The sequence below is a fragment of the Sinohyriopsis cumingii genome, chromosome 12, assembly GCF_028554795.1.
Source record: "Sinohyriopsis cumingii isolate HCF-2022 chromosome 12, ASM2855479v2, whole genome shotgun sequence".
NCBI lineage: Eukaryota > Metazoa > Mollusca > Bivalvia > Unionida > Unionidae > Sinohyriopsis > Sinohyriopsis cumingii.
Genome location: NC_142972.1, coordinates 78,772,805 through 78,797,959, shown reverse-complemented (window position 1 = coordinate 78,797,959; position 25,155 = coordinate 78,772,805). Strand labels below are relative to the sequence as shown.

The window sequence follows — 25,155 nt, the reverse complement described above, 5'->3', positions numbered from 1 at the left end:
AGCTCCAGGCTGAACTAATGAGACAATATTTGCTATATCTCAGAAATACCTTTCCAGGAGATTCCACAACAACGTTATAATCCTTTTCCTTGCAAGCACAACTTAGTCCATAATAATCTACCACAGCATAAGGAATGGCTTCTGATACTGAGACAAAAGTTTTGGATAACTCTGACAATTGTTGGGACAGGGCAACTTAGTTAGCAACTTGCATTGATGCCTGAGAACTATGATCTCCTTTGACATCTCAAATATATTATAATGGATTTTAATATATTTCATTATTAGTTCTTAAGGAGTCCATTAAACTTTTAATATAAATCAAGTTGAAATGTAGTACTCATAAATTTGGACCGCTCTGGTGGCCTAGTGGTTAGAATGCCCATCTCGGAAGCAGGAGGTTGTGGGTTTGAACCCTGGCAGAGTCATACCAAAGACTTACAAAAATGGTACTAACAGCTGCCTTGCTAGGTGCTCAGCATTAAGAGGTTAGTGTTATGTCTGGTCGGCCTGGTGTCAGGATAATGTGACTGGGTGAGACATCATGCTACATGTCTGCAGCATGATGCCCCAGTGCTAGACATCACTATAAACTGCCACACTGCAGACATCATAGCAATATGACTGATAAATTGTTAAAGCTGCATTAAAAATCCTAATCACACACACACACACACACGCTCATAAATTTGTGCATGAGTAAGTTGGAGTTGTCTTCCGCTCAGTATCAGAATGCATGCATCTCTTTTTAGCAAATACAAATGAAATAAAACTGCATTGCTAGCACTACATTCATAGTTCATGGAAGCCAAATTAACATATCAATGTGTTTGCACTGGTTGATTCATCAAGACTGTGATTTAAAAAAATTACCATAATGCTTTTTAGTCAATAGCATGCAGCAGTACAACTCCATCTTGTTCGTACTGATAAAAACAGCTGGCATTTGGCAGTAATGCGTGTCCTTGATATGTGCATTTTTTTATTATAAAGATGGAAAGAAATTGCAAAAACCACACAAATTGTTCATTATATTAGAACTTGCAACTTATTTTCATATATATCGCTGCAAATTTTGAAGAACAAGAAATTGGGCTAACCCAGCACTTAGATGTTACTGTAATGTTGGCACCTTGTAATGTATTGTAATTAGCTGACACCTGTAAAATATTATAATTAGCTGACACCTGTAATGTATTGTAATTAGCTGACACCTGTAAAATATTGTAATTAGCTGACACCTATAATATATTGTAATTAGCCGGAGACAATATGTAAATTAGCTTAGTCATTGTGTTAAAAGGAGGCCATTGTCAAAATCGATTCACATTTGTCACTTAGTAAGCACTTAAGTTTTAGTATTGCCATAAGTAGGCATGTGTATTTACTGGACATTTTCATTGGTTAATAACTTGTGATATTTATTGGGAAAATATTTTTGTTAAAGAATATTTTAAAAAATATATAATTTCTTATTTAAATTTTAGAATTATTTTATTCCAAATTTCTGTGCACTAACTACTATTTTCCTTGATATTTTCATTTTTTATATAACTCTTTTGACAGTGGTAGTTTCATTTAAGCAAATAGGAGGCTATTTTTCACCCTTTCTGCAAGAAAAAAAAATTGATCTACACCGTCTCAGCATAATATTTGAGTTTTCAACTTATCTGCTTACATAACAGAATAGTTTACTATAAACAAAAATGATATTTCTGCCATCAGCATTTCTTTTTCTGCTCTAAAAAATATTTATAAGTCTGCAAAATCATGGCTTGGGTTGTCAAATATGTCTGTATATAGATTTTCCAGCTCTTCAATTTCAGCTTTTTGGGGGGGAGGGCGAAGCTTATTATTCTGTGCATGGTTATATTTTTTATAGCAGAAATTAAGTCTTATTTTCATTAACTGTCATGACCATTCCAGTGGCCTAATGGTTAGAGTGTCTGCCATGGATATGAAAGGTCATGGGTTTGAACCCTGGCCAAGTCATACCAATGACTTATAACATGGTACTAACAGCTACCTTGCTTGGCACTTAGCATTAAGTGGTCTGTGTTAGGACTGGTCTGCCTGGTGTCAGGATAACGTGACTGGGTGGGACATCATGCTATATGTCTGTAGCATGATGCTTCAGTGCTGGACATTACTATAACCTGCCACACCGCAGACATCATAGCAATATGACTGAATTTTTTAAAAAGCTGCATTAAAAATCGAAATCTTACACACACACACACACACACACACACACTTTAGTGTTTACATGTTACAAATATTCAAATACTGTCAGAAACGTTTTGGACATTTACTGCATTACATGTTTGTTTTCATGAAACAAGATATTCAGTTATATTTTAAATACCAGTAAATAGTATCTCAATTTTTTTTAAAGCTCTTGACTGGTCATAGGATGGTCTTTTGTCAGGCATCATGTATTTTGTTTATCAGTCTTCTTTAGCACAAGTTTGTTGTAGCTTTTCCTCCTAAGCTACTTGAAGGATTGCTCGGAAACTAAGTACACAAACTCAACCCGTATTCTGGTTCAGGGGTCAGCAACCAATTTTACATAACATGCTACCATTTGCTGGATTAATTACAAAATGAATGAGCATTTGCCACCAATAAGAGAGTAACACTGTTAAAATTGAGACTTTTGGCTGCCCTTTGCATGCCACACAAAACCTCTTGATGTGCCACCTTGAGGCATGCCTGCCGTATGTTGCCGACCCCTGTTCTAGTTGGTCCTAGATGAAAGTAGTACTGATTGAACATCCATTTATGACCAACACAGCAGTCAGAAAATCTGTCTTTACTCTTTCTGAATGGATGGTCAAATGTCCAACATTGCCACAGAGCATCCTGGTGCAGGGACCTTTCAGTATTGGACAAATGATACTTCTGTGCATAAAAATGGATAAAGACGAGAAATCTTGAAACAGTTTTCATAGCAGTCAACAAAAGTAGAAGAAAATTCAACAGAAAGCATCTGACTGACCCAAATTTCTTGGCCAACTACTCTTCCCTTTGGTTTTAAGACATATATCAGTTAGGTGAGCATCTCAGTCCCACTTTAACCTCTTGTTTTGTCTTTCAGTCATGGTGCTTTGTAACCAATCTCTAGAAAACTAAATTACTGATCTCTCCACTATGCCATTTAATTTCAGAAGCTTTATTCTTAAAGTCTTTTAATGAAACAATGTTTTCAATGCTTTTATGTTAATATCTGTATGTATTCATTATTTATCTTTAATTTAGGTTTGCGGTTGGACTGGTCCAACTGCGGAGAATATTTGGCAGTTGGTGGATTCACGAGGCTACCAAATCTTCAATGCAGAAATGAAATTCACTTTTACTCTAAATCTGGGCAGCTTGTTCACTGGGAAACTATTTCATCTCAGGTAAGATATTGTAATTTTCAAACTTTTGTGTATAAGACTATTTGCCAGTGCCCCCGACTGAACAGGTATAAACACTAAAAAGTGCATTACCCATGTATACACCGCCCCACAACTACAAGACATCACTTTTATGATATTGTAATTTTCAAACTGTCTTCTTATTTTATCTTGCTTGTCCAATATTTTATTGTTAGTCTATGCCATGAAATTCAGCCATCGTTGGCTTGACTTAAAGGGGTACTGTTTTTATCCATAAAGAAGGTACAACTGTATAACTCAACTGTGAACAGGATATAGGTAGATTCAGATCTCATTGCATAATGCATCAGTACATCTGGGTTTGTGCATCTAGTTCTGATAGCGAGATCAAGTGAATGGCTTGGTTCCAAATCTGACAGCACATTATGGGATGGCAAATCTTCGTCTGTGTTTTTAATATAGAGTGAGCATAATAAATGGATGGATATGGCAGTAACGGAAAGCTTTGAATAACCAATGTCTCCAGTGACTCCAAAAAAATGGTTACAAGTGTTAATAGCTGTCACATATCATATTCACATAAAACTGAATTTATTCAGTGAAACGTCACACCGTATATACTCACTTGCAAGTGATCATAATGCACTGACAGAGGATGTATTTGTTTGTTCACTGATTACTTCCAGCAAACACCACAGACTTAGATCTGACTTGTATATACAGTATTTTATCTATAAGATTTTATTGTCACATATTGAATACACTTTGAAAGAGCATTGGTGTCTGAGTGGTTTGTATGCTTGACATGTAACTTGTAGTGTGCTGGTTTGAATCTTGCACAGACGAAACATGGTTAGTTGCCTCAGTTGTCTCTGGCAAGACACTTTACTACAATTGTCTCAACACAGTATAACTTTTGATGTGTTGATGTGTCATTAAATGCCAGCCAATTAACAAACAGCCAACCAAAACTAAATATAAAAACTTCAAAATTTAAATAAAAGACAAGAAATGAATTCACAACAAGGGTTTAAATGCTGGTTTTAGAATTTGGATCGAACTGAAAACGGGTCTAAATGCTGGTTTTGGAATTTGTATAGAACTGAAAACTACGGTACAAGTGCTGGTTTTGGAATTTGGATAGAACTCAAGGGTCTAAATGCTGGTTTTGGAATTTGGATAGAACAAATCAATCAATCAATCAATTCTCTCTGCGCCGTCTGGTGCTTGAGGCGACAGCAAGGGAGCACCATTTTGGTCTGTCGGCTGCTGTTATGGGGGCGGTCTGCAGGGTGAGGCCTCTGGTCTTGAGTTCTCGCTCCACGGTTCTGTGCCAGGTCTCTTTGGGTGTGCCACGGTTCCTTTTCCCCTGTGGAGTCCATTTCACTGCCACCCTTAGTAGTGAGTCAGGGGGCATTCTGCAGACATGGCCGAGCCATCTCCATCGATGAGTTGCAATGGTCTCAGCGATGGTGCTTGAGCCAGCTCTGTGCCGGAGTTCCTCGTTCCAGATCATGTTTGGCCAGAAGATCCTCATGATCCGTTGCAGGCACTTGGTCTGGAAGACTTTGAGCTTGCGTTCTATGTTAGCAGTGGTCTTCCAACACTCTGACCTGTACAAAGGGATGCTCAGCACATTGCTCTTGAAGATACGGATCTTCGTGTGGGCGCTGAGGTTTGTTGTCCTCCAGATGGGCTTCAGCATTGCGAAGGCCTGGTTGACCTTGCTGATTCTTGTGGTGACTTCCCTTGTGCAATCTCCATCTGTGGCGACCTTGCTGCCCAGGTATGTGAATTCGTCTACTTCTTGCAGAGGCTGGTCATTGATGTTGATTGGGTCGCCCACTCTACTGTTCTTCCTCAAGACTTGTGTCTTCCCTATGTTGACTCGAAGACCTATGGTGCTTGCAGTCTGTACCAACTGTTGTGTCTTCTGTTGGATATCCTGGTGTCTGCTTGCCAGCAACCCGATGTCGTTGGCATAATCCAGGTCATCCAGCATTGAGGTCAGCATCCACTGTATTCCTTGCCTCCTGCCCTCTGTGGTGCGGCGCATGATTCTGTCAATGGCCAGTGAGAAGAGGATCGGCGAGAGAAAATGCATCCTTGCTTCACTCCGGTTTCCACCTTGAATGGTTCAGTGAATAGGTTGTTGTGGATGACTCTGCACTCAAAGTTCTCATACAGGGGCCTGATGACATTGACAAGTTTCTGGGGGATGCCATAGTGTCGTAGGATCTTCCACAGATAGGCTCGGTGCAGGCTGTCGAAGGCCTTCTCAAAGTCCACAAAGACCACATAAAGGGATCCATTCCACTGATGGGACTGCTCAAGGATCTGTCTCAGAACGAAGATGTGGTCGATGCAGGATTTGCCCTTCCTAAAGCCTGCCTGTTCCTGGCATAGGATGCCGTCCACAGCTGTTGTGATGCATTGTAGAATGATGTGACTGAAAATCTTACTGGAGATGGATAGTAAGGTGATTCCTCGCCAGTTGTTGCAGTTCCCCAGATCTCCTTTCTTGGGAAGTTTGATGATGATTCCTGTTTTCCAGTCATTTGGTGCTTCTTCACTATCCCAGATCTTTTTGAGACTCTGGCAAAGAAACTGCTGTGTCTTTGTGTCTTCTGCCTTCAGCATCTCGGGACATACTCCATCATCGCCACGTGCCTTCCCATTCTTCAGCTTGTGGATGGCCTGCTTGACCTCCTCAACAGTGATGTCATTGCAGTTGATGTCAAGGTCCTCCTCTGCTTCAGGAATGTCAGCGAGTACTGGTGGGTCTGGGCGATTCAGTATGGAGTCAAAGTGTTGCTTCCATCTGTTCAGCTTCTCCTCATCCACTGTGACATGAGTTCCATCTTCATCTCTCACTGGAAGGACGTGGTGTTGGTCATAGTCGCCCTTCAGCTTCTTGGTGTTCTGGTACACCATCTTCATGTCTTTCTGCTCTGCTGCTGCCTCTGCCTCCTTTGCCAGTCTCTCTGTGTATTCTCTCCTATCTCTCCTTGCTGATTTCTTCACCTCCTTGTCTTTTCCTCTATACTCCTTCGAAATTCTCTCTTTCAGTCTCTTGGTGACTTGGAGTCCAAAAGTCTCTTCTTAATCTGTCTTCTCTCGTCTATGCGAGTCCACGTCTCTCCTGATATCCACTCTGTCTTCTTACTATTCCTATAACCTAAAACTACTTCTCCTGCTTCCTTCATTACTCTGTTGAAATTGTTGATGGTCAGCACTGTCTCATCTTCTAGAACACTAAACCTATTCCTTAGGGCCAGCCTAAACTCTTCCTTCACTTTTGGATCTTTCAGCTTGGCCACATCGAAGCGCTGATTCCTGGAGACCCCTATCCTAACTTTCCTAAGCTTCAGAGTCACCTTGGCCACCAGAAGACTATGGTTGCTGCCGATGTCAGCATGCTGCATCACTTGCACATCGTGCAGGGAGTGTTTCCATCGGCCATTGATGATGATGTGGTCGATCTGGTTCTGAGTTCTGCCATCTGGTGACGTCCATGTGAGCTTGAGGATGTCCTTGTGCTCGAACAGGGTCCCTCCTATGACCAAGTCATTCTCTTCACAAAAGTTGACCGGTCTTTCCCCATTGTCGGTCATCACACCTACTCCATGGCGCCCCATGGTCCTCTCTCTGTCTTTATTGTCGCAGCCGACCCTAGCGTTGAAGTCGCCAAGTAGCAACAGCATGTGATGTCGAGGGACATCCACTAAAACGGCTTGAAGAGCATTGTAGAAGGTGTCTTTGTCCTCTTCTTCTTCATCGTCTATTGGTGCACAGGCCACAACAACAGACAGCTTGGTGTACATAGAGTTCATCATGACGTAAAGCAGGCGCTCGTTCACTGGCTTCCACTGTAGAACGGTATTGGTCTTGTTCTTGTTGATAATGATAGCGACCCCCTCCTGGTGGTCATTGTCCTTCCTTCCGGACCAGATGATGACTTCTCCGGAGTTCAACTTCTGCTTACCGGCACCAGTCCATTGTACTTCTGTTACACCCATGAGGGTCAAGTTGTAGTGATTCAACTCGCTCACTGCTTGTGCCAGTTTTCCAGTCTGGTTGAGCGTTCGCACGTTCCAGCATCCAACTCTGATCCATGCTTTTGGCGTCAGGAGTTCCACTATCGGGATTGGGATGTCCTTGCGGTTTTGTTCTCCATCTGTCATAGAGCCAGTTGCCTGGTCTGCTTCGCTTCCAGCGCCGGTTGTCGTTTGTTCCCTTGTTGTTTCCGTAGCAAGAGTTGTTTTAATGGGGTGGGGTTGCTAGCCCTACTCCCAACCCTTGTCCTTTTTCAGCCGGGCTTGGGACCATCCTTTGGATAGAACTCATGGGTCTAAATGCTGGTTTTTTAAATTTGGATAGAACTCAAAACAAGGGTCTAAATGCTTGTTTTGGAATTTGGATAGAACTCAAAACAAGGGTCTAAATGCTGGTTTTGGAATTTGGATAGAACTCAGAACAACGGTCTAAATGATGGTGTTGTAATTTGGATAGAACTCAAAACAAGGGTCTAAATGCTGGTTTGGGAATTTGGATAGAACTCAAAACAGCGGTCTAAGTGCTGGTATTGGAATTTGGCTAGAACTCAAAACAATTGTAAAATGCTGGTTTTGGAATATGGATATAACTCAAAAGAAGGGTCTAATTATGCTGGTTTTGGAATATGGATATTCTTGTTCAGTCCACATATCCACAAAATTTGGTCAAGTCAATATCCACCAAAGTTGGTCAAGTCAAAAGACTTAATAAATAATGCTAAACTTGAGAGGCTCAAAACTTCAGTTTAATCCTATGAGCTCAGACAGGTTCATGATTGCCATGTCTATCCAGGCTTGTAGGAGACAAATCTCTTTTTTTGAATATGTCATATTCAAAAAATTTATACTGTTCATAAATATAGTGAATAACAAACCTTAATTGGCTATCCTTTTTTTATAAAAAAAAAAAACTAGCAAAAGTTAAGAAAATTTGCACACTGCCAAACTGCAGTCAATGTTTTGACCATATCATTATCAAATGGAAATTAATGTTTGAAGGCAGGACCCACACATATTTTGGAAAAGTTTTTTTTTTTTTACAAATATCTTTTTTACATCCATCCACATCTACGGTTACATAATGTGCTGGGATACAAGGTGTACATTGTTGGTTTTAATGATTACTCCTAACAAACTACATACACTCTAATCTGCCAGCACATTATACAATGGCAGATCTGGGTCTGTGCAGTTTTGCAGTTGGACTCAACTTACAAGTGTGTGACAGTTGAAACTTGAACATAAAATCAAAGCTGATTTTATAGGGAGTGTTAGAGTAACTTAAATCTAGAGGCCTTACTTTGTTCTGTGGGAAGGCATATTGTATTACTCATGTCCAGTGCATGTGGCATAAATTTTAATCTTTGCTCAATAACTTTTGAAAGAGTCGATGCACTGAAACCAAATTTGATTTGAGACTTTATATGGAAAAGTGTGATTGTCATCTTGTCCTGTCAATCAAGATAGGTTTACTTTCTCTTCAGGCCTTCTTTCTGATGCAGCATTTGCAGATATGTGGCCTCAGTTTGATTTAGAATTACCTTTTTAGTTCTTTTGAAGGGAAAAGCTTCTTACAGCAATATGTTGGGCTTGTTGTAGAAATTTGCCCTTAAATCAAGAATTTAATTTTTGCTTTTGAATGATATCGGTTTTGGTTTGAGGCTTACTGTGTTGAAGACCGATATTAAATATAATTTTAACATATATTTCAGTTGAAATTTAGCTATGTGATGACCGCTGTTTTTCCTCATATTATGAATTGTATTTTTAGGATCGGATTATGGACAATAGACAGCAGACCATTCTGGTTTATAGCCAGCAGAGCTTATGGGATGGTCTGTTGTCTATTGTCCATTATCCGATGTCCATCCTTCCATTACCAAAATTAAAAAAAAATCACTACTCCTCATAAACTACTTACAGGATTGCCTTGAAACTTTATATATATACACACACACACGCACGCATACACATGTGCATACAAACACACACCATGGTCAAGTTGATCCTAAATAAAAATGTTGTTGCTTGGACACCCAATATGGCCACCACAGTAGCCATCTTGAAAAGCTTGCTATTACTACACAACCTGAATATCACCAAAAGATATCTAAGCATGGCTGGTTGATTCTGAATGAAAATGGTGCTGATTTGATGAAATGGTCCTATCCTGAATTTCTGGAAATTCTTTTTGCTCAGTAAAGTATAGATCTCTTCAAATGATTCTTGATATTTGTTGACTTTTAAAGGACTGCATGGATCTAAACTAAGCTAGGTTTGGAAATAATATCAAGAAAACCTAGTTTAACTTTAGATTCACTTTTTTCCATTAAAAGTTAAAGCACTTGTTTGACATATACCCACCAAAGGCAGAGTGTATTATTATACAGTATTTTCCAGTTATGTGCTTTTGTTTCTTTCTGCACAATAACTAGGGTTCTCAACCATCTACCACTACAAGACTTTGTAAATAGCTTGTTTTGAACTAAGGAAAGTCATTAGTATTTTAAAAAATTAGGATCAAGATCATGGTGACTGAAAGAAGAACAATGGTTTCTGTACAATAACATTAGACCTGGACCAAACTTTCCTTGCACATGGGATTAAAAAGAAAGCCTCTTGATTTTGGAGTCACAAGGTTAAATGTCAAGGTCACTATGATTGAAAGAGATAAATGGTTATTTAAACAGTTTTTTATTTAAGTTATCAATCATGTATCTTCACCAAAATTAGTCATTGACTTGCATGTTGGTTAAGAAGCCTGTTGATTGGGGTCAAAAGGTAAAAAGGTAAAGGTCACAATGACTTAAAGAAGAAAAATTGATTTTTCATAATAATGTAGGTTCCAGGTTGTGTACAATGACCTTAGTATTAGGAAGGCTTGCACTTAAGATATAGGAGATACCATATTGGTTTTGATATAAAAGGTTAAAAGCACAAGGTACACCACTCCCTTGATAACTTGCACACTGATAACTCGTGATCTCACTTATAACATGGAATCAGGCATGGATCCTATTTCTTTTAAACCAGAAAATACAAAAAAATGATCCCTGTTTATTATAACCTGAAGAAAATCGTGATCAATATTTGTAACTGAAATGCTCATATATAGCTCATTTTATAGTCAAAAACGTTAGATAGGACATCAAGATTTTAATCAGAATTGTGAAATTATCAACTTTTAATAAGAAGTCTATAAGTGGTTACATTTCTTTCCAAATGACATTCTTAGTACACCGTAATTAAAAGTATTCAAAGAAATTTTGATCAATGTAAATGTCACTTATGCCTAGTGTTGGCAGTACATTAAAACTTAAATACCAATTAAATAATTTTTGTTAAGTGAAATTTGTGTTTTATTTCTATCTTTTAGTTCCTGTTAAGTGTAATCATCATAAATGCAATATGTATTTAAACACAAAATGTGTCAATCTACCGTAACAGCTATGTCTGCAAGTGTTTCTCTGAGAACCTAATTAAGTGCCGACCGTGTTTTGATAACTGAATTGCAAAAGTATTTGTTGTAGTATTACACTGAATTAAAAGCTGGCTTCCTTTGTATTATCACGTTGATTATGTCTTTTGAATCAAATGAAGGCGGTGGATTACAGGAAAAGTTAAAAGGCATGCAAATCCTACAAATTTAAAATCTAGCGGTCTTGATCATATGTTGGGTGAACTCACTTCATGGATTAATCGAACACTGTTAAAAATATTATTGTGTATGTAACATAAACTACCTTAAATTAACCAACTCATTCTTAACTGTGATCAAAGATAGCAAGGCAACCAAGCTAAGATACTTTGTTAAATAAAGAGCTTGGTTTCACAGATACGGACCATTGTGGGCAAGCGAGTTTTAGAGAATTCCTGAACTGGCAATTAGAGATATCCTCAAGGATGATAAGAATAAGCTTCACTGTTATTTCCAATGAAATCACGATATCAATAATGTACTAATTGAACAAATCAAATATTGAGTTTCAATGTAGACAATAGTCTCATGAAATAAATGTCACTAGTTTTTGAGAAAAAAAGGAATCTTCTTTGGTGACGTATCAACAGTTAGTCTAGTTCCCTGCTCTGTAGACTCCCGGTTTGGCAGGATACTATTAAATACTAATCTAATAACCAGACTTATCAACAAAACAAAAAGCAGTGACATAATACACAGGTGTTTTCACGTACACGTGATGGTTGTTCAAACCAGTTGGAATGATCTTTCACATGTTGGATATTTGGAAAATAACTGTTATTATACAGAATAATGAACAATTTCATTAGAAAAAGCATGTTATTAACAAATATTATCGAAGTGATTGTAAAACGAAGATTCAGTCATTGAACAGCCCAGTCCTCTAACAATCCCCCTTGCAGTTTTCTTAATGTTTAAGCGGATTTTTTTCTCTCAATTTTTGGAGGTCTCTCAGTAACTCGTGCCCTCGCTTATAGTGCAGTCAGTGTTTGTGGACCCCATTGTGCGCAAGTTATTGAGGGAGAGGTGTAATTGTACCTCAAAGAGTATTGGATCTTGCAGAATAGCTTTTTCTCCAGAGAACCTTCTATGAACAAACTGACTGCTCCGGTGGTCTAAGTGGTTAGAGCATCCACCACGGATGCAGGAGGTCATGGGTTCAAACCCTGGCTGTGTCATACCAAAGGCTTATAAAAATTGAAATAACAGCTGCCATGCTTAGCTGTCAGCATTAAGAGGTTAGTGTTAGGACTGGTTGATATCTGGATAATGTGACCAGGTGGGACATGATCTTTCATCATAGCGATATGTTAAAGCTGCTAAAAATCCAAATCACACACATAAACCATGACCAAACTTTGTGGATATTTTCCACTTAGGATGATAAAGAAATATATTATGGGGTGGAAAGGATAGTGGTCACAGTTATAATAAAATTCTAAGAAATAATGCTTTCAGAATATTAAATTTAGTGCCTGCGTAGAGGATTAATTGAACATGTTGTAGGCATATAATGTTCTATTTATAATAATCTTGTTCTTTTGAAGGGAAAGCCACTCACAGCACTCTGCTGGGGCCACAACGACAGACGTTTGTTTATAGCCGCAGGACATCATCTCTTTGTGGCCTGGGTCAACAAGCAGGTGCCTCATCTACAGTACCTTTGTCAGCGTAGGATCCAGCAGGCAGTTAAGACGTTGCATAGTGTGTACCATCTGCCAGTCCCAGCCAAGCTCAGGCATGGCATTCAGGCTTTGTTCTCACCTACAATCAAGGTAGGTTTACTTTCTCTTCAGGCCTTCTTTTTGATGCAATAACAGTAATTTCCCTTCAGACCTTCTTACTGATGCAATAACAGTAATTTCCCTTCAGGCCTTCTTTCTGGTGCAATATAAATTTCCCTTAAGGCCTTCTAACTAAATATAGGTTCATTCCTTGTTTTTCAGGCCTGCTTTCACACAATATAGGTTTTCTACTTTCTATCCTTGCTGTGATTCAGTTTTTTCATCCATCGTTTAATTTGGGGGTTATCTTCCCTTAAGCCTCATTTTCACCAGTGATAATGAAATTCACCACAGATCTTGTTGTCTTATTATATGATGGCAGAACTGGGTCTATTCGGTTAGCAGCAGTGGGATGTTCAGTTCAGACATTGCATTTGCACCTTTCCTTCTGATGGTACTAAATTTATTAAACAACTTCAATTCAAGCACCAATAGAATTTGACCAAATTTCACAGAAAGGATCTTGGAATGATGGACTGCACAAATGATACTGATGAAGAATCAGATATGGCTTTTTTTGCTAAAGAATAGAAATAAAAACTTTAAAAGTCTTCTTGCAAAATATGACTTAATAGAATGTAACAAAATTTTACAAATTATGCCATTCTGCCGTCAGATATGGCAAAATTAGACAAACCTTCAATGATTTTCTTAAATAATGCTCAACAGAATTGTTTACTTTGACAGTAAACAATTTGGCATAAATGGCTTTCAAGTTCTGGCCAGTCTTTCATCAAACATGCCATGGTCTTGACTACAAAAACCCATCACACAGAATTTGACCAAATTTGACTAAAAGCATTCAGGCCTTAATAGCTTTCAGGTTCGTACAAGTGATGTTAAGACTCCTTCATATATGGCTGCCATTATTTTAAATAAAAAAGAGAAACAACCATTGAAATATTTGACAAAACTACTAAACAGAATTTGACCAAATTTGATAGAAAGAATCTTAGAAGGCTTTAAAATTGTTGGTACAGACGGAGCTGATCTAAATATAGCCACTGTTATAAGAAATGGAATTGTTTTTAGTTGACTTTGATCTACAGATGCATTCTGGAATGAATAGATTTTAGATTTGTACAAATGATGCCAGTCTGCCATCAAATATGACTGATGTTACTAAAAATAGAAAAAAAAACTGTCGCTAACTTCTAAATATCCTTGTAACAGGATTTGAGCAAATCTGACAGAAGTTTTCCAGCACGAACACCTTTCAGATTTTTGCATGTTTCAATGCCACCATTACATTTGGCTGCCATTACTAAAAGTAGAAAAAACATTTACACAACTTTAAAACATGCTGAGCTAAAATTGACAAACTTTGACATATTGGGTCATAAGGGTCTTTCAGTATTGGACTAATGTTACTGATGTGCACGTGGATGCTGATGTTGATACAAAAACTGGAAAAACCATAAAACATGCAGTCAACAACACTGGAAGAAAATTTTATATAATGATATAAAGATATTTATTGAAGGCCCAATATATGCCAGCTGTAGAACAAATACTTACTGAAAAAAGTAATCATGGTGCAGTGTCCCATATATACGGTAAAGCAAACATTTCAAACAAATGTTTGTATCATATAACAGGCAATGAAAACCACTATTTGCACCACCATCAATTTGGATGGGGTTATAGTGTTGCAGTTATATATCTTATTAAGAACAAAAGTTGCTTTGCCTCCAAGGTGATATAGTTCAAGTTATATAGCTTTTAATGTTGGCTGCTGAGAGCAAAAAGTGGCAACTGCACTGAATAGAATTATGAGGATTACGATCAATTGACATGTCAATAAAATGGAGTTTGAGATGATACTAAGCAATTAAGACTCATCCTGGAGCTTGCTGTATACTAATTGATTACTCATTAAATGTGCTCAGTATGATCTCACTACTACAATAAAAATTCTTACTACTAAATTATGTAACAAAGCCATTTGCTGGACAAACTAAATACTATTTTATTTTTAAAAGGAATTTTAATCAATTTCCCTTGTGATGATGTGAGTCTATGATGTTCTTAAAATATTCACTTTCTTCTCTAGCTCCTCCGACAAAATTGTTGCAGCTGAAAAGTGTTATCTAATATTTGCATAAAAAATATATTTCATTTTAAATGATTTTATGCACATTTTGCAGTTTTCATGTCATAGCTTACAAACCTACAATATGAAATATCTGGTAAGTTAAATATGACATTTTCATGACAAATCTGGATTTTTTTATCAGCCAATCAGTGTTCTTAATTTCGTTTATCGAGAGTTTAACTCTTAACTGTATGGGTCATAGATCAAAAATCTCATGGGAATGCCTGCTGTCCATTTGCATAATTTTTTTTATCACTGCACCTTGTAGCTGCCATGAAGCTTGACACAGCATTCATACCAAGGTCTAGTTGGTTCTAAAAGACAACCATGATGGTCACTGGAGTGTGCATCATGAAAATCATGTTGTTGGTACTTGTCCTGGTCATAAGAACATAGGGTTTTCACTATAAACTTGTCCTGATCATAACAACATAGGGTTTTCACTATAGACTTGTCCTGGTCATAACAACATAGGGATTTCACTCTAGACTTGCCCTGGTCATAAGAACATAGGGTTTTCACTATAAACTTGTCCTGGTCATAACATCATAGGGTTTTCACTATAAACTTGTCCTGGTCATAAGAACATACGATTTTCACTATAGATTTGTCCTGGTCATAACATCATAGGGTTTTCACTATAGACTTGTCCTGGTCATAAGAACATAGGATTTTCACTATAGACTTGTCCTGGTCATAACAACATAGGGTTTTCACTATAGACTTATTATGATTTCTGGTAGGTCCTAAACAAAGATGGTACTGATCTGTCATCCAGTATGGCAGCCATGTTGAAAATGTTGTTATCACTGCTGTTCCAAATAGGATGGTCATAACGGAGAAATAAGGGACGGGTAGGCAGATTATACTGTTGAATGCTCACTTTATAATCGTTCTGAGATTAAATGTTAATAAATATCTCTTCATAATGGTGTACTTTATTATTTCCTCATAGGACAACATTAATTTCAGGATAAATTACAGCATATTGAGGCGATCATCGAAAACATTATTCCACGTGGTTTCCGTTTGCTTAACATGTGTACCACTTCACACATTGTGTACTACGTCACTAATTTTTATGTTGAATTGTATATATTCTAGTTTTATTGTTTGATCCAAATTAGACGTTTTTTATATACAAAAGATCGACTCTTTTCGAGAAACAGTGTGGATCGAACGATAGATAGATAAATATTTTTGAATGTGATAGAAGTAAAATGGAATACAAAAAAAACAAGGGTTAATTAGTACAGACGTATTTAATTGGTCTACAAATTTAAAACAACGTAAATTAGAACAAGTTAATACTTGCCGTTTGTGCCACGCTTGACAAATATCAATTCACTTTTTGAAAAAATCAGTTTTTTTTTTTGTGTGTGTTACTCCTTGGTTTCTCTGCCGCCGAGCGAAATCCCTCAGATTTCTCAACTGCATGAGCATTACGTAGTCAACATTTTGGGTCTCCAGCCACCTTATGGCAATATCAAAATATTTGATTGCTTTCTGTGCAGAGGGGTGGGGTGTGCAACATCTGCGTCTGCATCACTTTCAACACTTGTGTTACTCCAGTTAGAATCGTCTTCTGCTGCAAATTTGTTCGCTATAGAAATAATTATAGTTTCATCTGACATGTATTCGGTTGTGGGGCAATCATTGTCAGCACAAATCCACTCATCCATATCATCAAGAGAAACGCCCATCTCAGGACCATGAGTCTGTACGAATTTCTCCCAAACAGCCTCAGCATTAATGACATCAGTTTCACTGAAACATTCGAAGTCACTATCATCGTCGTTGTCTCTGTTACTGTTTTGCTTTACGTCAAAGGCAGCGCCAAGACCCTTAATCCAGCACCCAAGGTCTCTTGTAATCGATTTTTTTTTTTATGCAACAAACACTTCCCCAAGTTGTTGATCAAAACAAAGCTGGCATGTACATGTAATTAGGTTCTCACAGAAGTACTCACGGGTTTCGATGTGACGGTCGATTGACTCTTTTCATGTTTTCAATGAACAGAATATGTTGTGATTATAATGTTTACACTGAATCGGAATTAAAGGATTAAAACATGACTTTCACACAGGAAGACGTTTATTTGGTGTTTATTTCATTCTCTCTTGCCACCTGTTAGCATTTACCAGAAGTTTTTATTGATCGCTATTTCACCAGACTGTTTATTTACAGTATACTGACAACTATTTATCATAAAAACTTACATAATATATGATATCTTTAAACAGAGGTCTCGCTAGGATTTTAAAACTGGGTCTTTCTGCCTCTGAAGTCAATCACTAAATATCAGTACATTTTCTCACTCGGCCACTAGTCAAAGCCTTTGAACTAGCCGCCTAGCTGTTGCATCATGTTCTTTTTTTTTTTTTTAATGTACTCTTATAAAACAGTACATCAAAGAGTCTTTCAGTCACTGAATTCTGTCATTGTAAATATCAGCACAGTTAACTGATCAACACATTTTCCCACAAAGCAGGTGGCTGAAACAGGACCGGCAAATCTTTGAATTTTCACGCGCACCTATTACATGCGTACGGGGGACTCCCGCCTCAGTGATTTTCTGTGTCCCAGATCAAACATTGGCGTCCAAATACGCGTAATTAAGCATTTTCGAGATCTCTGAAATTAATTCTTCTTTAGAACTTGCAAATGTCAAAATATGGATTATATTTTTACGGGCATTAATCACCATTTTCGATGATAAAACGAGCAATGTATCAAGGTTTAATTTATCAATTCTTATCATAATTTTTTCATGTTCAGCATATTTTAAAGATATTTTAAATACATTTTCTCTGGAAAAAATCGGGAGCCAAGACGGACACCGCGTTATAAGCGGGATCGCGAGTTATCCGGGCGCGAGTTATCAAGGGAGCGGTGTATTGACATTGGATTTTCACCATCAGACTTCTTATAATCTCTGATTGGTCCTAAATGGAACTAGTGCTCATCAGTCATCCAGAAAGCTACCATGGCATCCATCATGAAAATTTTGTCATTGCTACTCTTTCTGAACTGAAAATCTTGATATCTTTTTTCAGCAAAAGAAATCTTTATGTCTTTTTCAGCTTTAACAAAAATGATGCTGTTATGACATCAATATAGCCACCATAGCAGCCATGTTAAAGACTTCTTGTGATATCCAGTTTCTTTTAAATTAATTTTTTTGGGAAGTCTGACCTTTAGTATTGCTGCCATGGTGGCCGTTTTGAAAATCTACTCATTGCTACATTTTACTAGATGGATGGTCATATTGACATGTTGTTGTTTTTTAACCAAAAGATTTCATATCTTGCTCATTCAGTCTTAAATAAAAATGGTACTAATATGACATTCAACACCAGCCATCACTGCAGCCATCTTGAAAATCTGTTCAAGGATTTTCACCAAGAGACAACCAGTTTGTACTAAACAAAAATGGTCCAATTCTTATATCCAATATGGCTGCCAAAGCAGCTACTTTGAAATTCTTATTGTTGCTCAGACATATCATATGGTTTCAGCACTCAGCATTTTAACAAATAGTAATTCCTGAAAATTCTTTCCAGCCAGAAGAGTGTCAGTCCCATCAAGGGACTCTTACTTTTTACATATATTCAGCAAATAGTGCATAATATAAGACAGGATTTTAATTTTCAAGAATTCCATATCACTATACTCTCAGATTAAGGCTGGAATTTCTCTTCATTCTTAAAACCATATTCATTTGCATATGAGCCAATTAAAATGGTTTTTTTTGGTCAGTGTAATGCCATTTTTCAGCACATGATAGGCTATGTATGGCAGCCAGTATATTTGGTAAAGGAAGAACCAGAGAAAAACCCAGGAAGAGCCACCAACTGATGGGAAGCTACTGGCATCTTTCTAACATAACCACATTGGCCGAGCCAAGGCTTGAATCCAAGTGGAAAGAAGTGAGATGTGTCAGTCAGCTGTTAATGTGAGCACCTTTGACCACTCAACCATCTGTGGGCCATAATCAAAGTGACCTTTGACCACTCAACCATCAGGGGGCCATAATCAAAGTGACCTTTAACCACTCAACCATCTGGGGGCCATAATCAAAGTGTAATTCGACCAATCAACCATCTGGGGGCCATAATCAAAGTGACCTTTGACCATAATCAAAGTGACCTTTGACCACTCAACCATCTGGGGGCCATAATCAAAGTTTAATTCAATTTATAATTTAAGATGAACTTTGTATTTAAAAGGTTAAAAATTAAGCAGTTTCTTTTGCTTTTCAGTTACTTATAGAGATTTTATAAAATTTTCTGAATATTGATAGTTACTTGTAAAGTATATAATTAAAATGGGGGGTGTGCATGGCCTGGGCCTGACATCCCGCTTGCCAAAGGAAAGTGAAGCGTCTATCATAGCCTCTCCTTCCCAGGTGTAGTGATCATCACAGGACCACTGTCTCGCTCTGTGGGGCAGGAGGTTACTTGCATATGGCCTGTCCTACACTATTGTGTCCACAGCAGCACCTTCACGCGGGGCCCCCTGTTTTAATAGAGCCTGCTGTGTGGCGTGACCGAGTGCCCGGCGGTATAACTGGGTGAGCAGACTGGGCTCGTTAGCCTTGGCAGGCATCCAGTCTAAGAGAAGGGAAACTCTGACTCCAAACCTGGGCAGATTAAGCTCGTTAGCCTTGTCAGGCAGTTCATCTAGGAGAAGGAAACTCTGATTCAAAACCCACCAAGTCCCATCCATTGGATTATGGCTCCACTGCCTTGTGGATATCTTCAGGAGAAGGAAAGGGTACGGGAGTAAACCCAGACAGAAAATCCGGAGTGGAGCCCCTAAGGTGGCTGTGGGTCGACTATGACTTCCTTCCAGCAGCTCCTGCATCCAAACTGGTGCCAAATGTCATGCTCAGCATTCCTCTGGACCCCAAGCAGCAGGGAGGGCGAATCCTACAAAGGTCTAGAGACCGCCAAATGATAAAATAAGCCTTAAAAAAAAGCTAATCCTACAACAGCAACGAGACAAAAAAACGCGACCCCCCCCCCTCAACTTGTTGTCGCCCCCGGGGCTGCTCTCTTCGAGTTTCTCACGTTAACCATACAATGTATCAAGGCCGACGCGGTATCGTGTCCGCGGGTCGTGTAAATTTATTGTTACAAATCCGTGCGGGGTTCTTTGAGCGCGACTAAAGAAATTTTTAAATTTATTTAAATCCATATCGCCACCACACCAGGTTTGATGAATATTTCTCAGCGTATGAACATCAACTCCATTGAATATCGCAAGAAGATTACAGTTATCCCTGATTACTTTTGGTATTTGTGTGTAACGTTGAGTAACATAAATGACATCGGTGTTTTTATGACGACCCCGGGAAAATATTCTTGCAGGATTTTTTTGCTTGTCCAGCATCACATCATCATACACTACTAGGTTATTTTTTTCCCCGTCGAGGTCCTCAACGCTGGGAGCTTCTTCGATATCAGTGATAAATTCAACTACATCCTCGTCACTCAGCGCTTTTGCACTCTCATTAAAATCTTTTATAACATTATAGCATCGCTGATCGTCTACAGATGGTGCTACCAAATACAGCTTATCCCACTTCATCCACTTCATAATCAGGTTCAGCAACAACTGCGTTTTACCCGATCCTGACGGCCCAATGATAATCATTCTGATAGAATTTGGCAACACCGAATTATGCTTGACTGGTTCTTTCCTTCGCGTCGCAGAAAAATCAGTGATCTCCATTTGTATATAAGGAATAATAATTATGGATCTATATTGTGTGAAGTGTAAGGCACGAACCCCTACAAACGACATAACAACCATTACAACAAAAAATAACAGACAAGCAACTTCAGGTATGTGTGCGCAATGTGGCACAAAAAAATTTAGATTTCAAAAAAAAAGCCTAACAAAGTCAGCGGAGGTGACATCGCAGCAACCCTCGGACGACTTCCAGGTACCCCTTGGGCTAAATATCCCGGAGAAAAGCATCTCCCAGGATACAATTACTGCGGTCCAGGGACACGACTAGATATCAGACTTGATGAACAGTCTAAACCAAAACCGGGAGAGTATCCGATAAACGCTATCGACGCAGCGTGTCACATGCATGATGTTGCTTATCGAAGTAAAGATCTGCAAGACAGGCATATCGCGGATGTGAAATTAATTCATGCACTAAGCGCCATAAAAAATAAATCATTTAAGGAGTCACTCGCTAATTGGTTAATAAGATCAGCGATGAAATCTAAATTAGCATTAGGCGCTGGATAATTAATAACGATGCAGACAAGTCCAAGGACTTCCAACGCTAGTGTTTCCATGCAAGCGATTTATTATTCCCCAATCGGATATTGGAGAGGTAACTCAGCAATTAATAAACTCGCCAACGCGGCATCAGTAACACGCGAGGTTGCCAAAAAATGGCTGTCAAAACAAGCAATATGGCAAATCTACTTACCACCGCCGAAACAAATCAACTTTGCACATTTTGATGTTAGCGTCCCCAATGAAGTTCATCAGGCTGACATACTATTCCTGCCTCATGATACTGTCCGCAGAAAAATATACAAATACGCGCTAACAGTAGTTGATGTTGCCAGTAGATACAAAGAAGCAGAACCGTTAGCGACTAAAACAGCGTCCGAAGTTGCCTCTGCGTTTTCGCGAATTTATCAACGAGGACCTCTAAACTGGCCACGATTATTACAAGTTGATCCTGGTAAAGAATTTCAGGGCGCGGTGTCATCACTGACAAAGCAGCATAACGTTACCATACGACGAGGACATACTGAAATTCATCGGGATCAGGCAATTGTTGAGCGATTTAATAGAACACTCGCTGAGAGATTATTCGGATACCAGTACGCGAGGGAATTCATTTACGATACACGATCTCGTGAATGGGTTGCAAGACTGCCAAACGTGATCCACGCACTGAATAATGAAATTACCAGAACAACAAACATGAAACCTGTAAATGCAATCACAAAAAAATATATACCCCCGATCACTAAAGTGATTCACGGACATGTTTCAACGCAGCCAACGACGCTAGCGTCCCCGTTGCTGGGTAATGTCACCGTTAGGTATTTATACGAACCCGGCGAACTCGAAGGAGGAAAAAAAAGGGCAACTGATCCTATATGGAGTGTTACCACACACAAGATATCTAGCATAACCAGATCAACTGGGAGAAACGCAATCTACAGATTAGATTCAACTGCTCCTCAGCGTGGGTTCACACGCGAGCAACTTCAGGTGATCCCCACGGATACACAATTACCACCTCGATCACTTAAATAACTGCAGCAACACCTCTGCGTCGATTACACTCAAGACAGGTCAACATTACATTTTCACGCGTATGACCGAGATTGCTGTCTATTCTATCCACGGTAAATTGTCTTGGGTCGTTTTTCGGATACTGCCACAGCAATAAACAATTACAACTCGCACAGTGATTATTCTGACGCTCACGTAACGACAACACAGCGTTGATATCCAGGTTAAACTCTCTATTATTTTTCTTGTCGCTTTGTCGGTAACTGTCTAATTTTTTTCTTATTTGATCTTTTTGCGTTAACTCAACAACGGCTGACTTCGTTGACGTATCTAATGCAATTCTTCGTAACTGAGCCATCTTTCTTACTCTGGACACGGCTAAATAAACTAAATTTGACCATTCGATGCGGTCATCAACGATCCAAACAGTTGTATCAGAAATAGTTAATCCTTGTGCTGAATGAATCGTCATAGCATATCCTAGTGTCCACGGTGATTTATTTATTGCTAATGCATCTTCGACCGCATCGACGTTAACTGTTACTATATCATTCAATACTAAATTTTGTTTCTCTGGTTTTCCGGGAATATCAACATCAGTATTCTGCAATCGTGTATCATCTGGTCTATAACATAACGGCACTTCCCGCGTTGGAAATTTCTGCCGCTGTAACTGAAATAGTCGCCGCTGAAGTGTATCTCTGACTGATTTTCTACTTGCAACAATTAAATCATCTGGTTTCCACGCCGTTAAAAAGTTATCAAATGAAGTCTCTGGAATTATTTCACGCATTATTTCACATTGGACTTTATTGGTTTGTAGCCTAATTAGTTTTTTAAACTCCTTTAATGTGTCATCAAGCGCTCTGATGTCATCACGCATTTCCTCGTAATAATCAACAAACCCTCGTAACCACTCGTGGGGAGATTCGCCGACAAATGGTGGTGGTTGACCATGATCGCCGCACATCACAACTGCGGTATTTTTCGTTAACAACCACGTCAGGAACCGTTGTAATGTATCCAACGGGACAGTGTCTATTTCATCCCAGATGATTTTCTCCGGGATATACTTCGTTCCCATTCGCGTAGGAGTCCATGTACCGCCGCTGTATTTGAAAAAGCCGTGATAAGTGCAGGCCTTTACCCCCCGTTGTATCATTTCTCTGGCAAGTCTGTGTGTTGGTGTTAGCACGATCAAATCAGAACCGCGGAATAGTTCGATTGCACGAGTTGTCTTACCACAGCCTCCAGGTCCGTTCAAATAAACTGTTCTGTGTCTAGCAATTGGATCGTGCACAGAAGGTCCCGATGAAGGTGTCCATGACATCCCTGTTGATTTCCGATATTCATCTTTAATTTCGACATCAGCTGATGCGCAGTACGAGTGTAATTCTTCTTTTTTTACTCGCCATGTTCCCCATTGACCATTAGATGTTGGCAAATCTAACACAGTCAAATCGTCTTCGTGAATATAAAACGAATCTGTCGCAACTCTTGCCACGAAGGGAACTCTATTCACCATCGACAGTAAATTTATAGAAACATAAGCCAGCATAGAGGATCTCAAATGAGTATACTGAGCTGAATCACCGTCTATATAACTAACAACTGTTCCTAATCGTTTTCCGTCCGGGATTATTATGTCCTCGCGGGAGCAGAATGTATCTTTCGCAGTAGTATCAGCGATAATGAAATTTAATTCTTCCTCATCCATAATTAATCGACTGTGATGTCGTTTATGATCATATGCTCCGCCTTGAGTAAATTTACCTATCAATCTTCGGCCGAGATCTTTACAGTTGCGCTCTTCCTCGGACGTGTCCGCAGTTGGTAACCAAACTGAGGTTTGTTTTGAGTAACAAATAATCCCCGTACTAACAGTAATAGATTTTAATATTCCTTTATCAACCATAAACCGCAACAACGGAAACGGCACCCACTTCTTTTCGTGGAAATGTCTGCCAAACCAAGCATAATTAATAGGATGTAACCGTGTTGCAAATTCGAACGATTCCACGCGAGCAAATCCAGTCAGGTCAAAATCAGGTAAAGGTCCGTTAATAGCTACTCTTGTCATTAAATTTGTGGGATGTCCAAACCGCGCAAAGTATTCAGCGCATTCACCACGGCCAAGAAAACTTCCTGGATAGCACGCAATCATATCCACCGATACCATATTATCACTAACAAATACACTATTCCATAAACCGCCGTGTCCGTATTCGATGCAACTCTGCTGAACATTCTCGAGAAAACTCTTCATGGTTGGTTTCCAATTATTTTTTTGTCGTGCTATATGTGCGGCAACACTTGGAACAGTAAAACAATTAGTTAGTAATTGATCAACTTGCTCAGTTGAATATTTTTCTGTGAGCGCTTTCATTTCATTTTGTAACTCCACAGTTCTATATATTTCTCCGTTCGGGGTCACGAACTGGTCATAATCACCAACTTCAGAACTTCTAAACAACCATACCGATACCGGATCGGTTTTACTCATTTGATAAATACAATCAAACATACCCGCGGAATAATACCTTATAACACGATCGCGTGGAAATATTTTAACTGATTCCGTCCAGGCGTGGCTGTTATGATCAATAATTGTTATTGAAGCTCCACTACGGTTGTATTTCGATTTATACAATTCCTCGCCTGTTAGCGATAATACCGTTATAGGAAATCTTAATAATTTTTCTAGCGCGGCAACATCCTTAATTGACGCCCCTACATCTTTGACTCGATTAGCCCATGTTGTTATTTTATTTTTTCTGATCTCAGTTAGACCATTTCCACGTGCTGCGTTTTTAAAATGTTCCATTACTCGCTCAGCTACACAATTTAACACCACTGATGTTTTCATTGGCGTGAGTTTATCTACACTTGGTTTCTTTATCGGATATATTCCGTAAACGACTGCAGTTACTGGATACGATCTGGCGTAATACGGTATATCAACCCCCGTCAACATTCCTGGTCTAGAATTATTGCTCAACAAAATAGTTTTCCTTTTAATGTCAAGGATAGGATCATTTTTATCACGGATAATCCACGTGTCATCGTCGTTTTCGTTGACCACTTT

The 25,155-nt window shown here is 38.8% G+C and overlaps 1 protein-coding gene across 1 annotated transcript in view; it reads left to right on the top strand.

Annotated features, from left to right (window-relative positions):
• LOC149786798 (tubby-related protein 4-like) overlaps positions 1–25,155 on the top strand; it is a 341,424-nt gene that overhangs the window by 234,870 nt on the left and 81,399 nt on the right. Inside the window, exons 8-9 of the mRNA XM_089977301.1 lie at positions 3,259–3,401; positions 12,461–12,688. Of these exons, the coding sequence (XP_089833427.1) occupies positions 3,259–3,401; positions 12,461–12,688 (371 nt within the window). The remainder of the gene's footprint in view (positions 1–3,258; positions 3,402–12,460; positions 12,689–25,155) is intronic.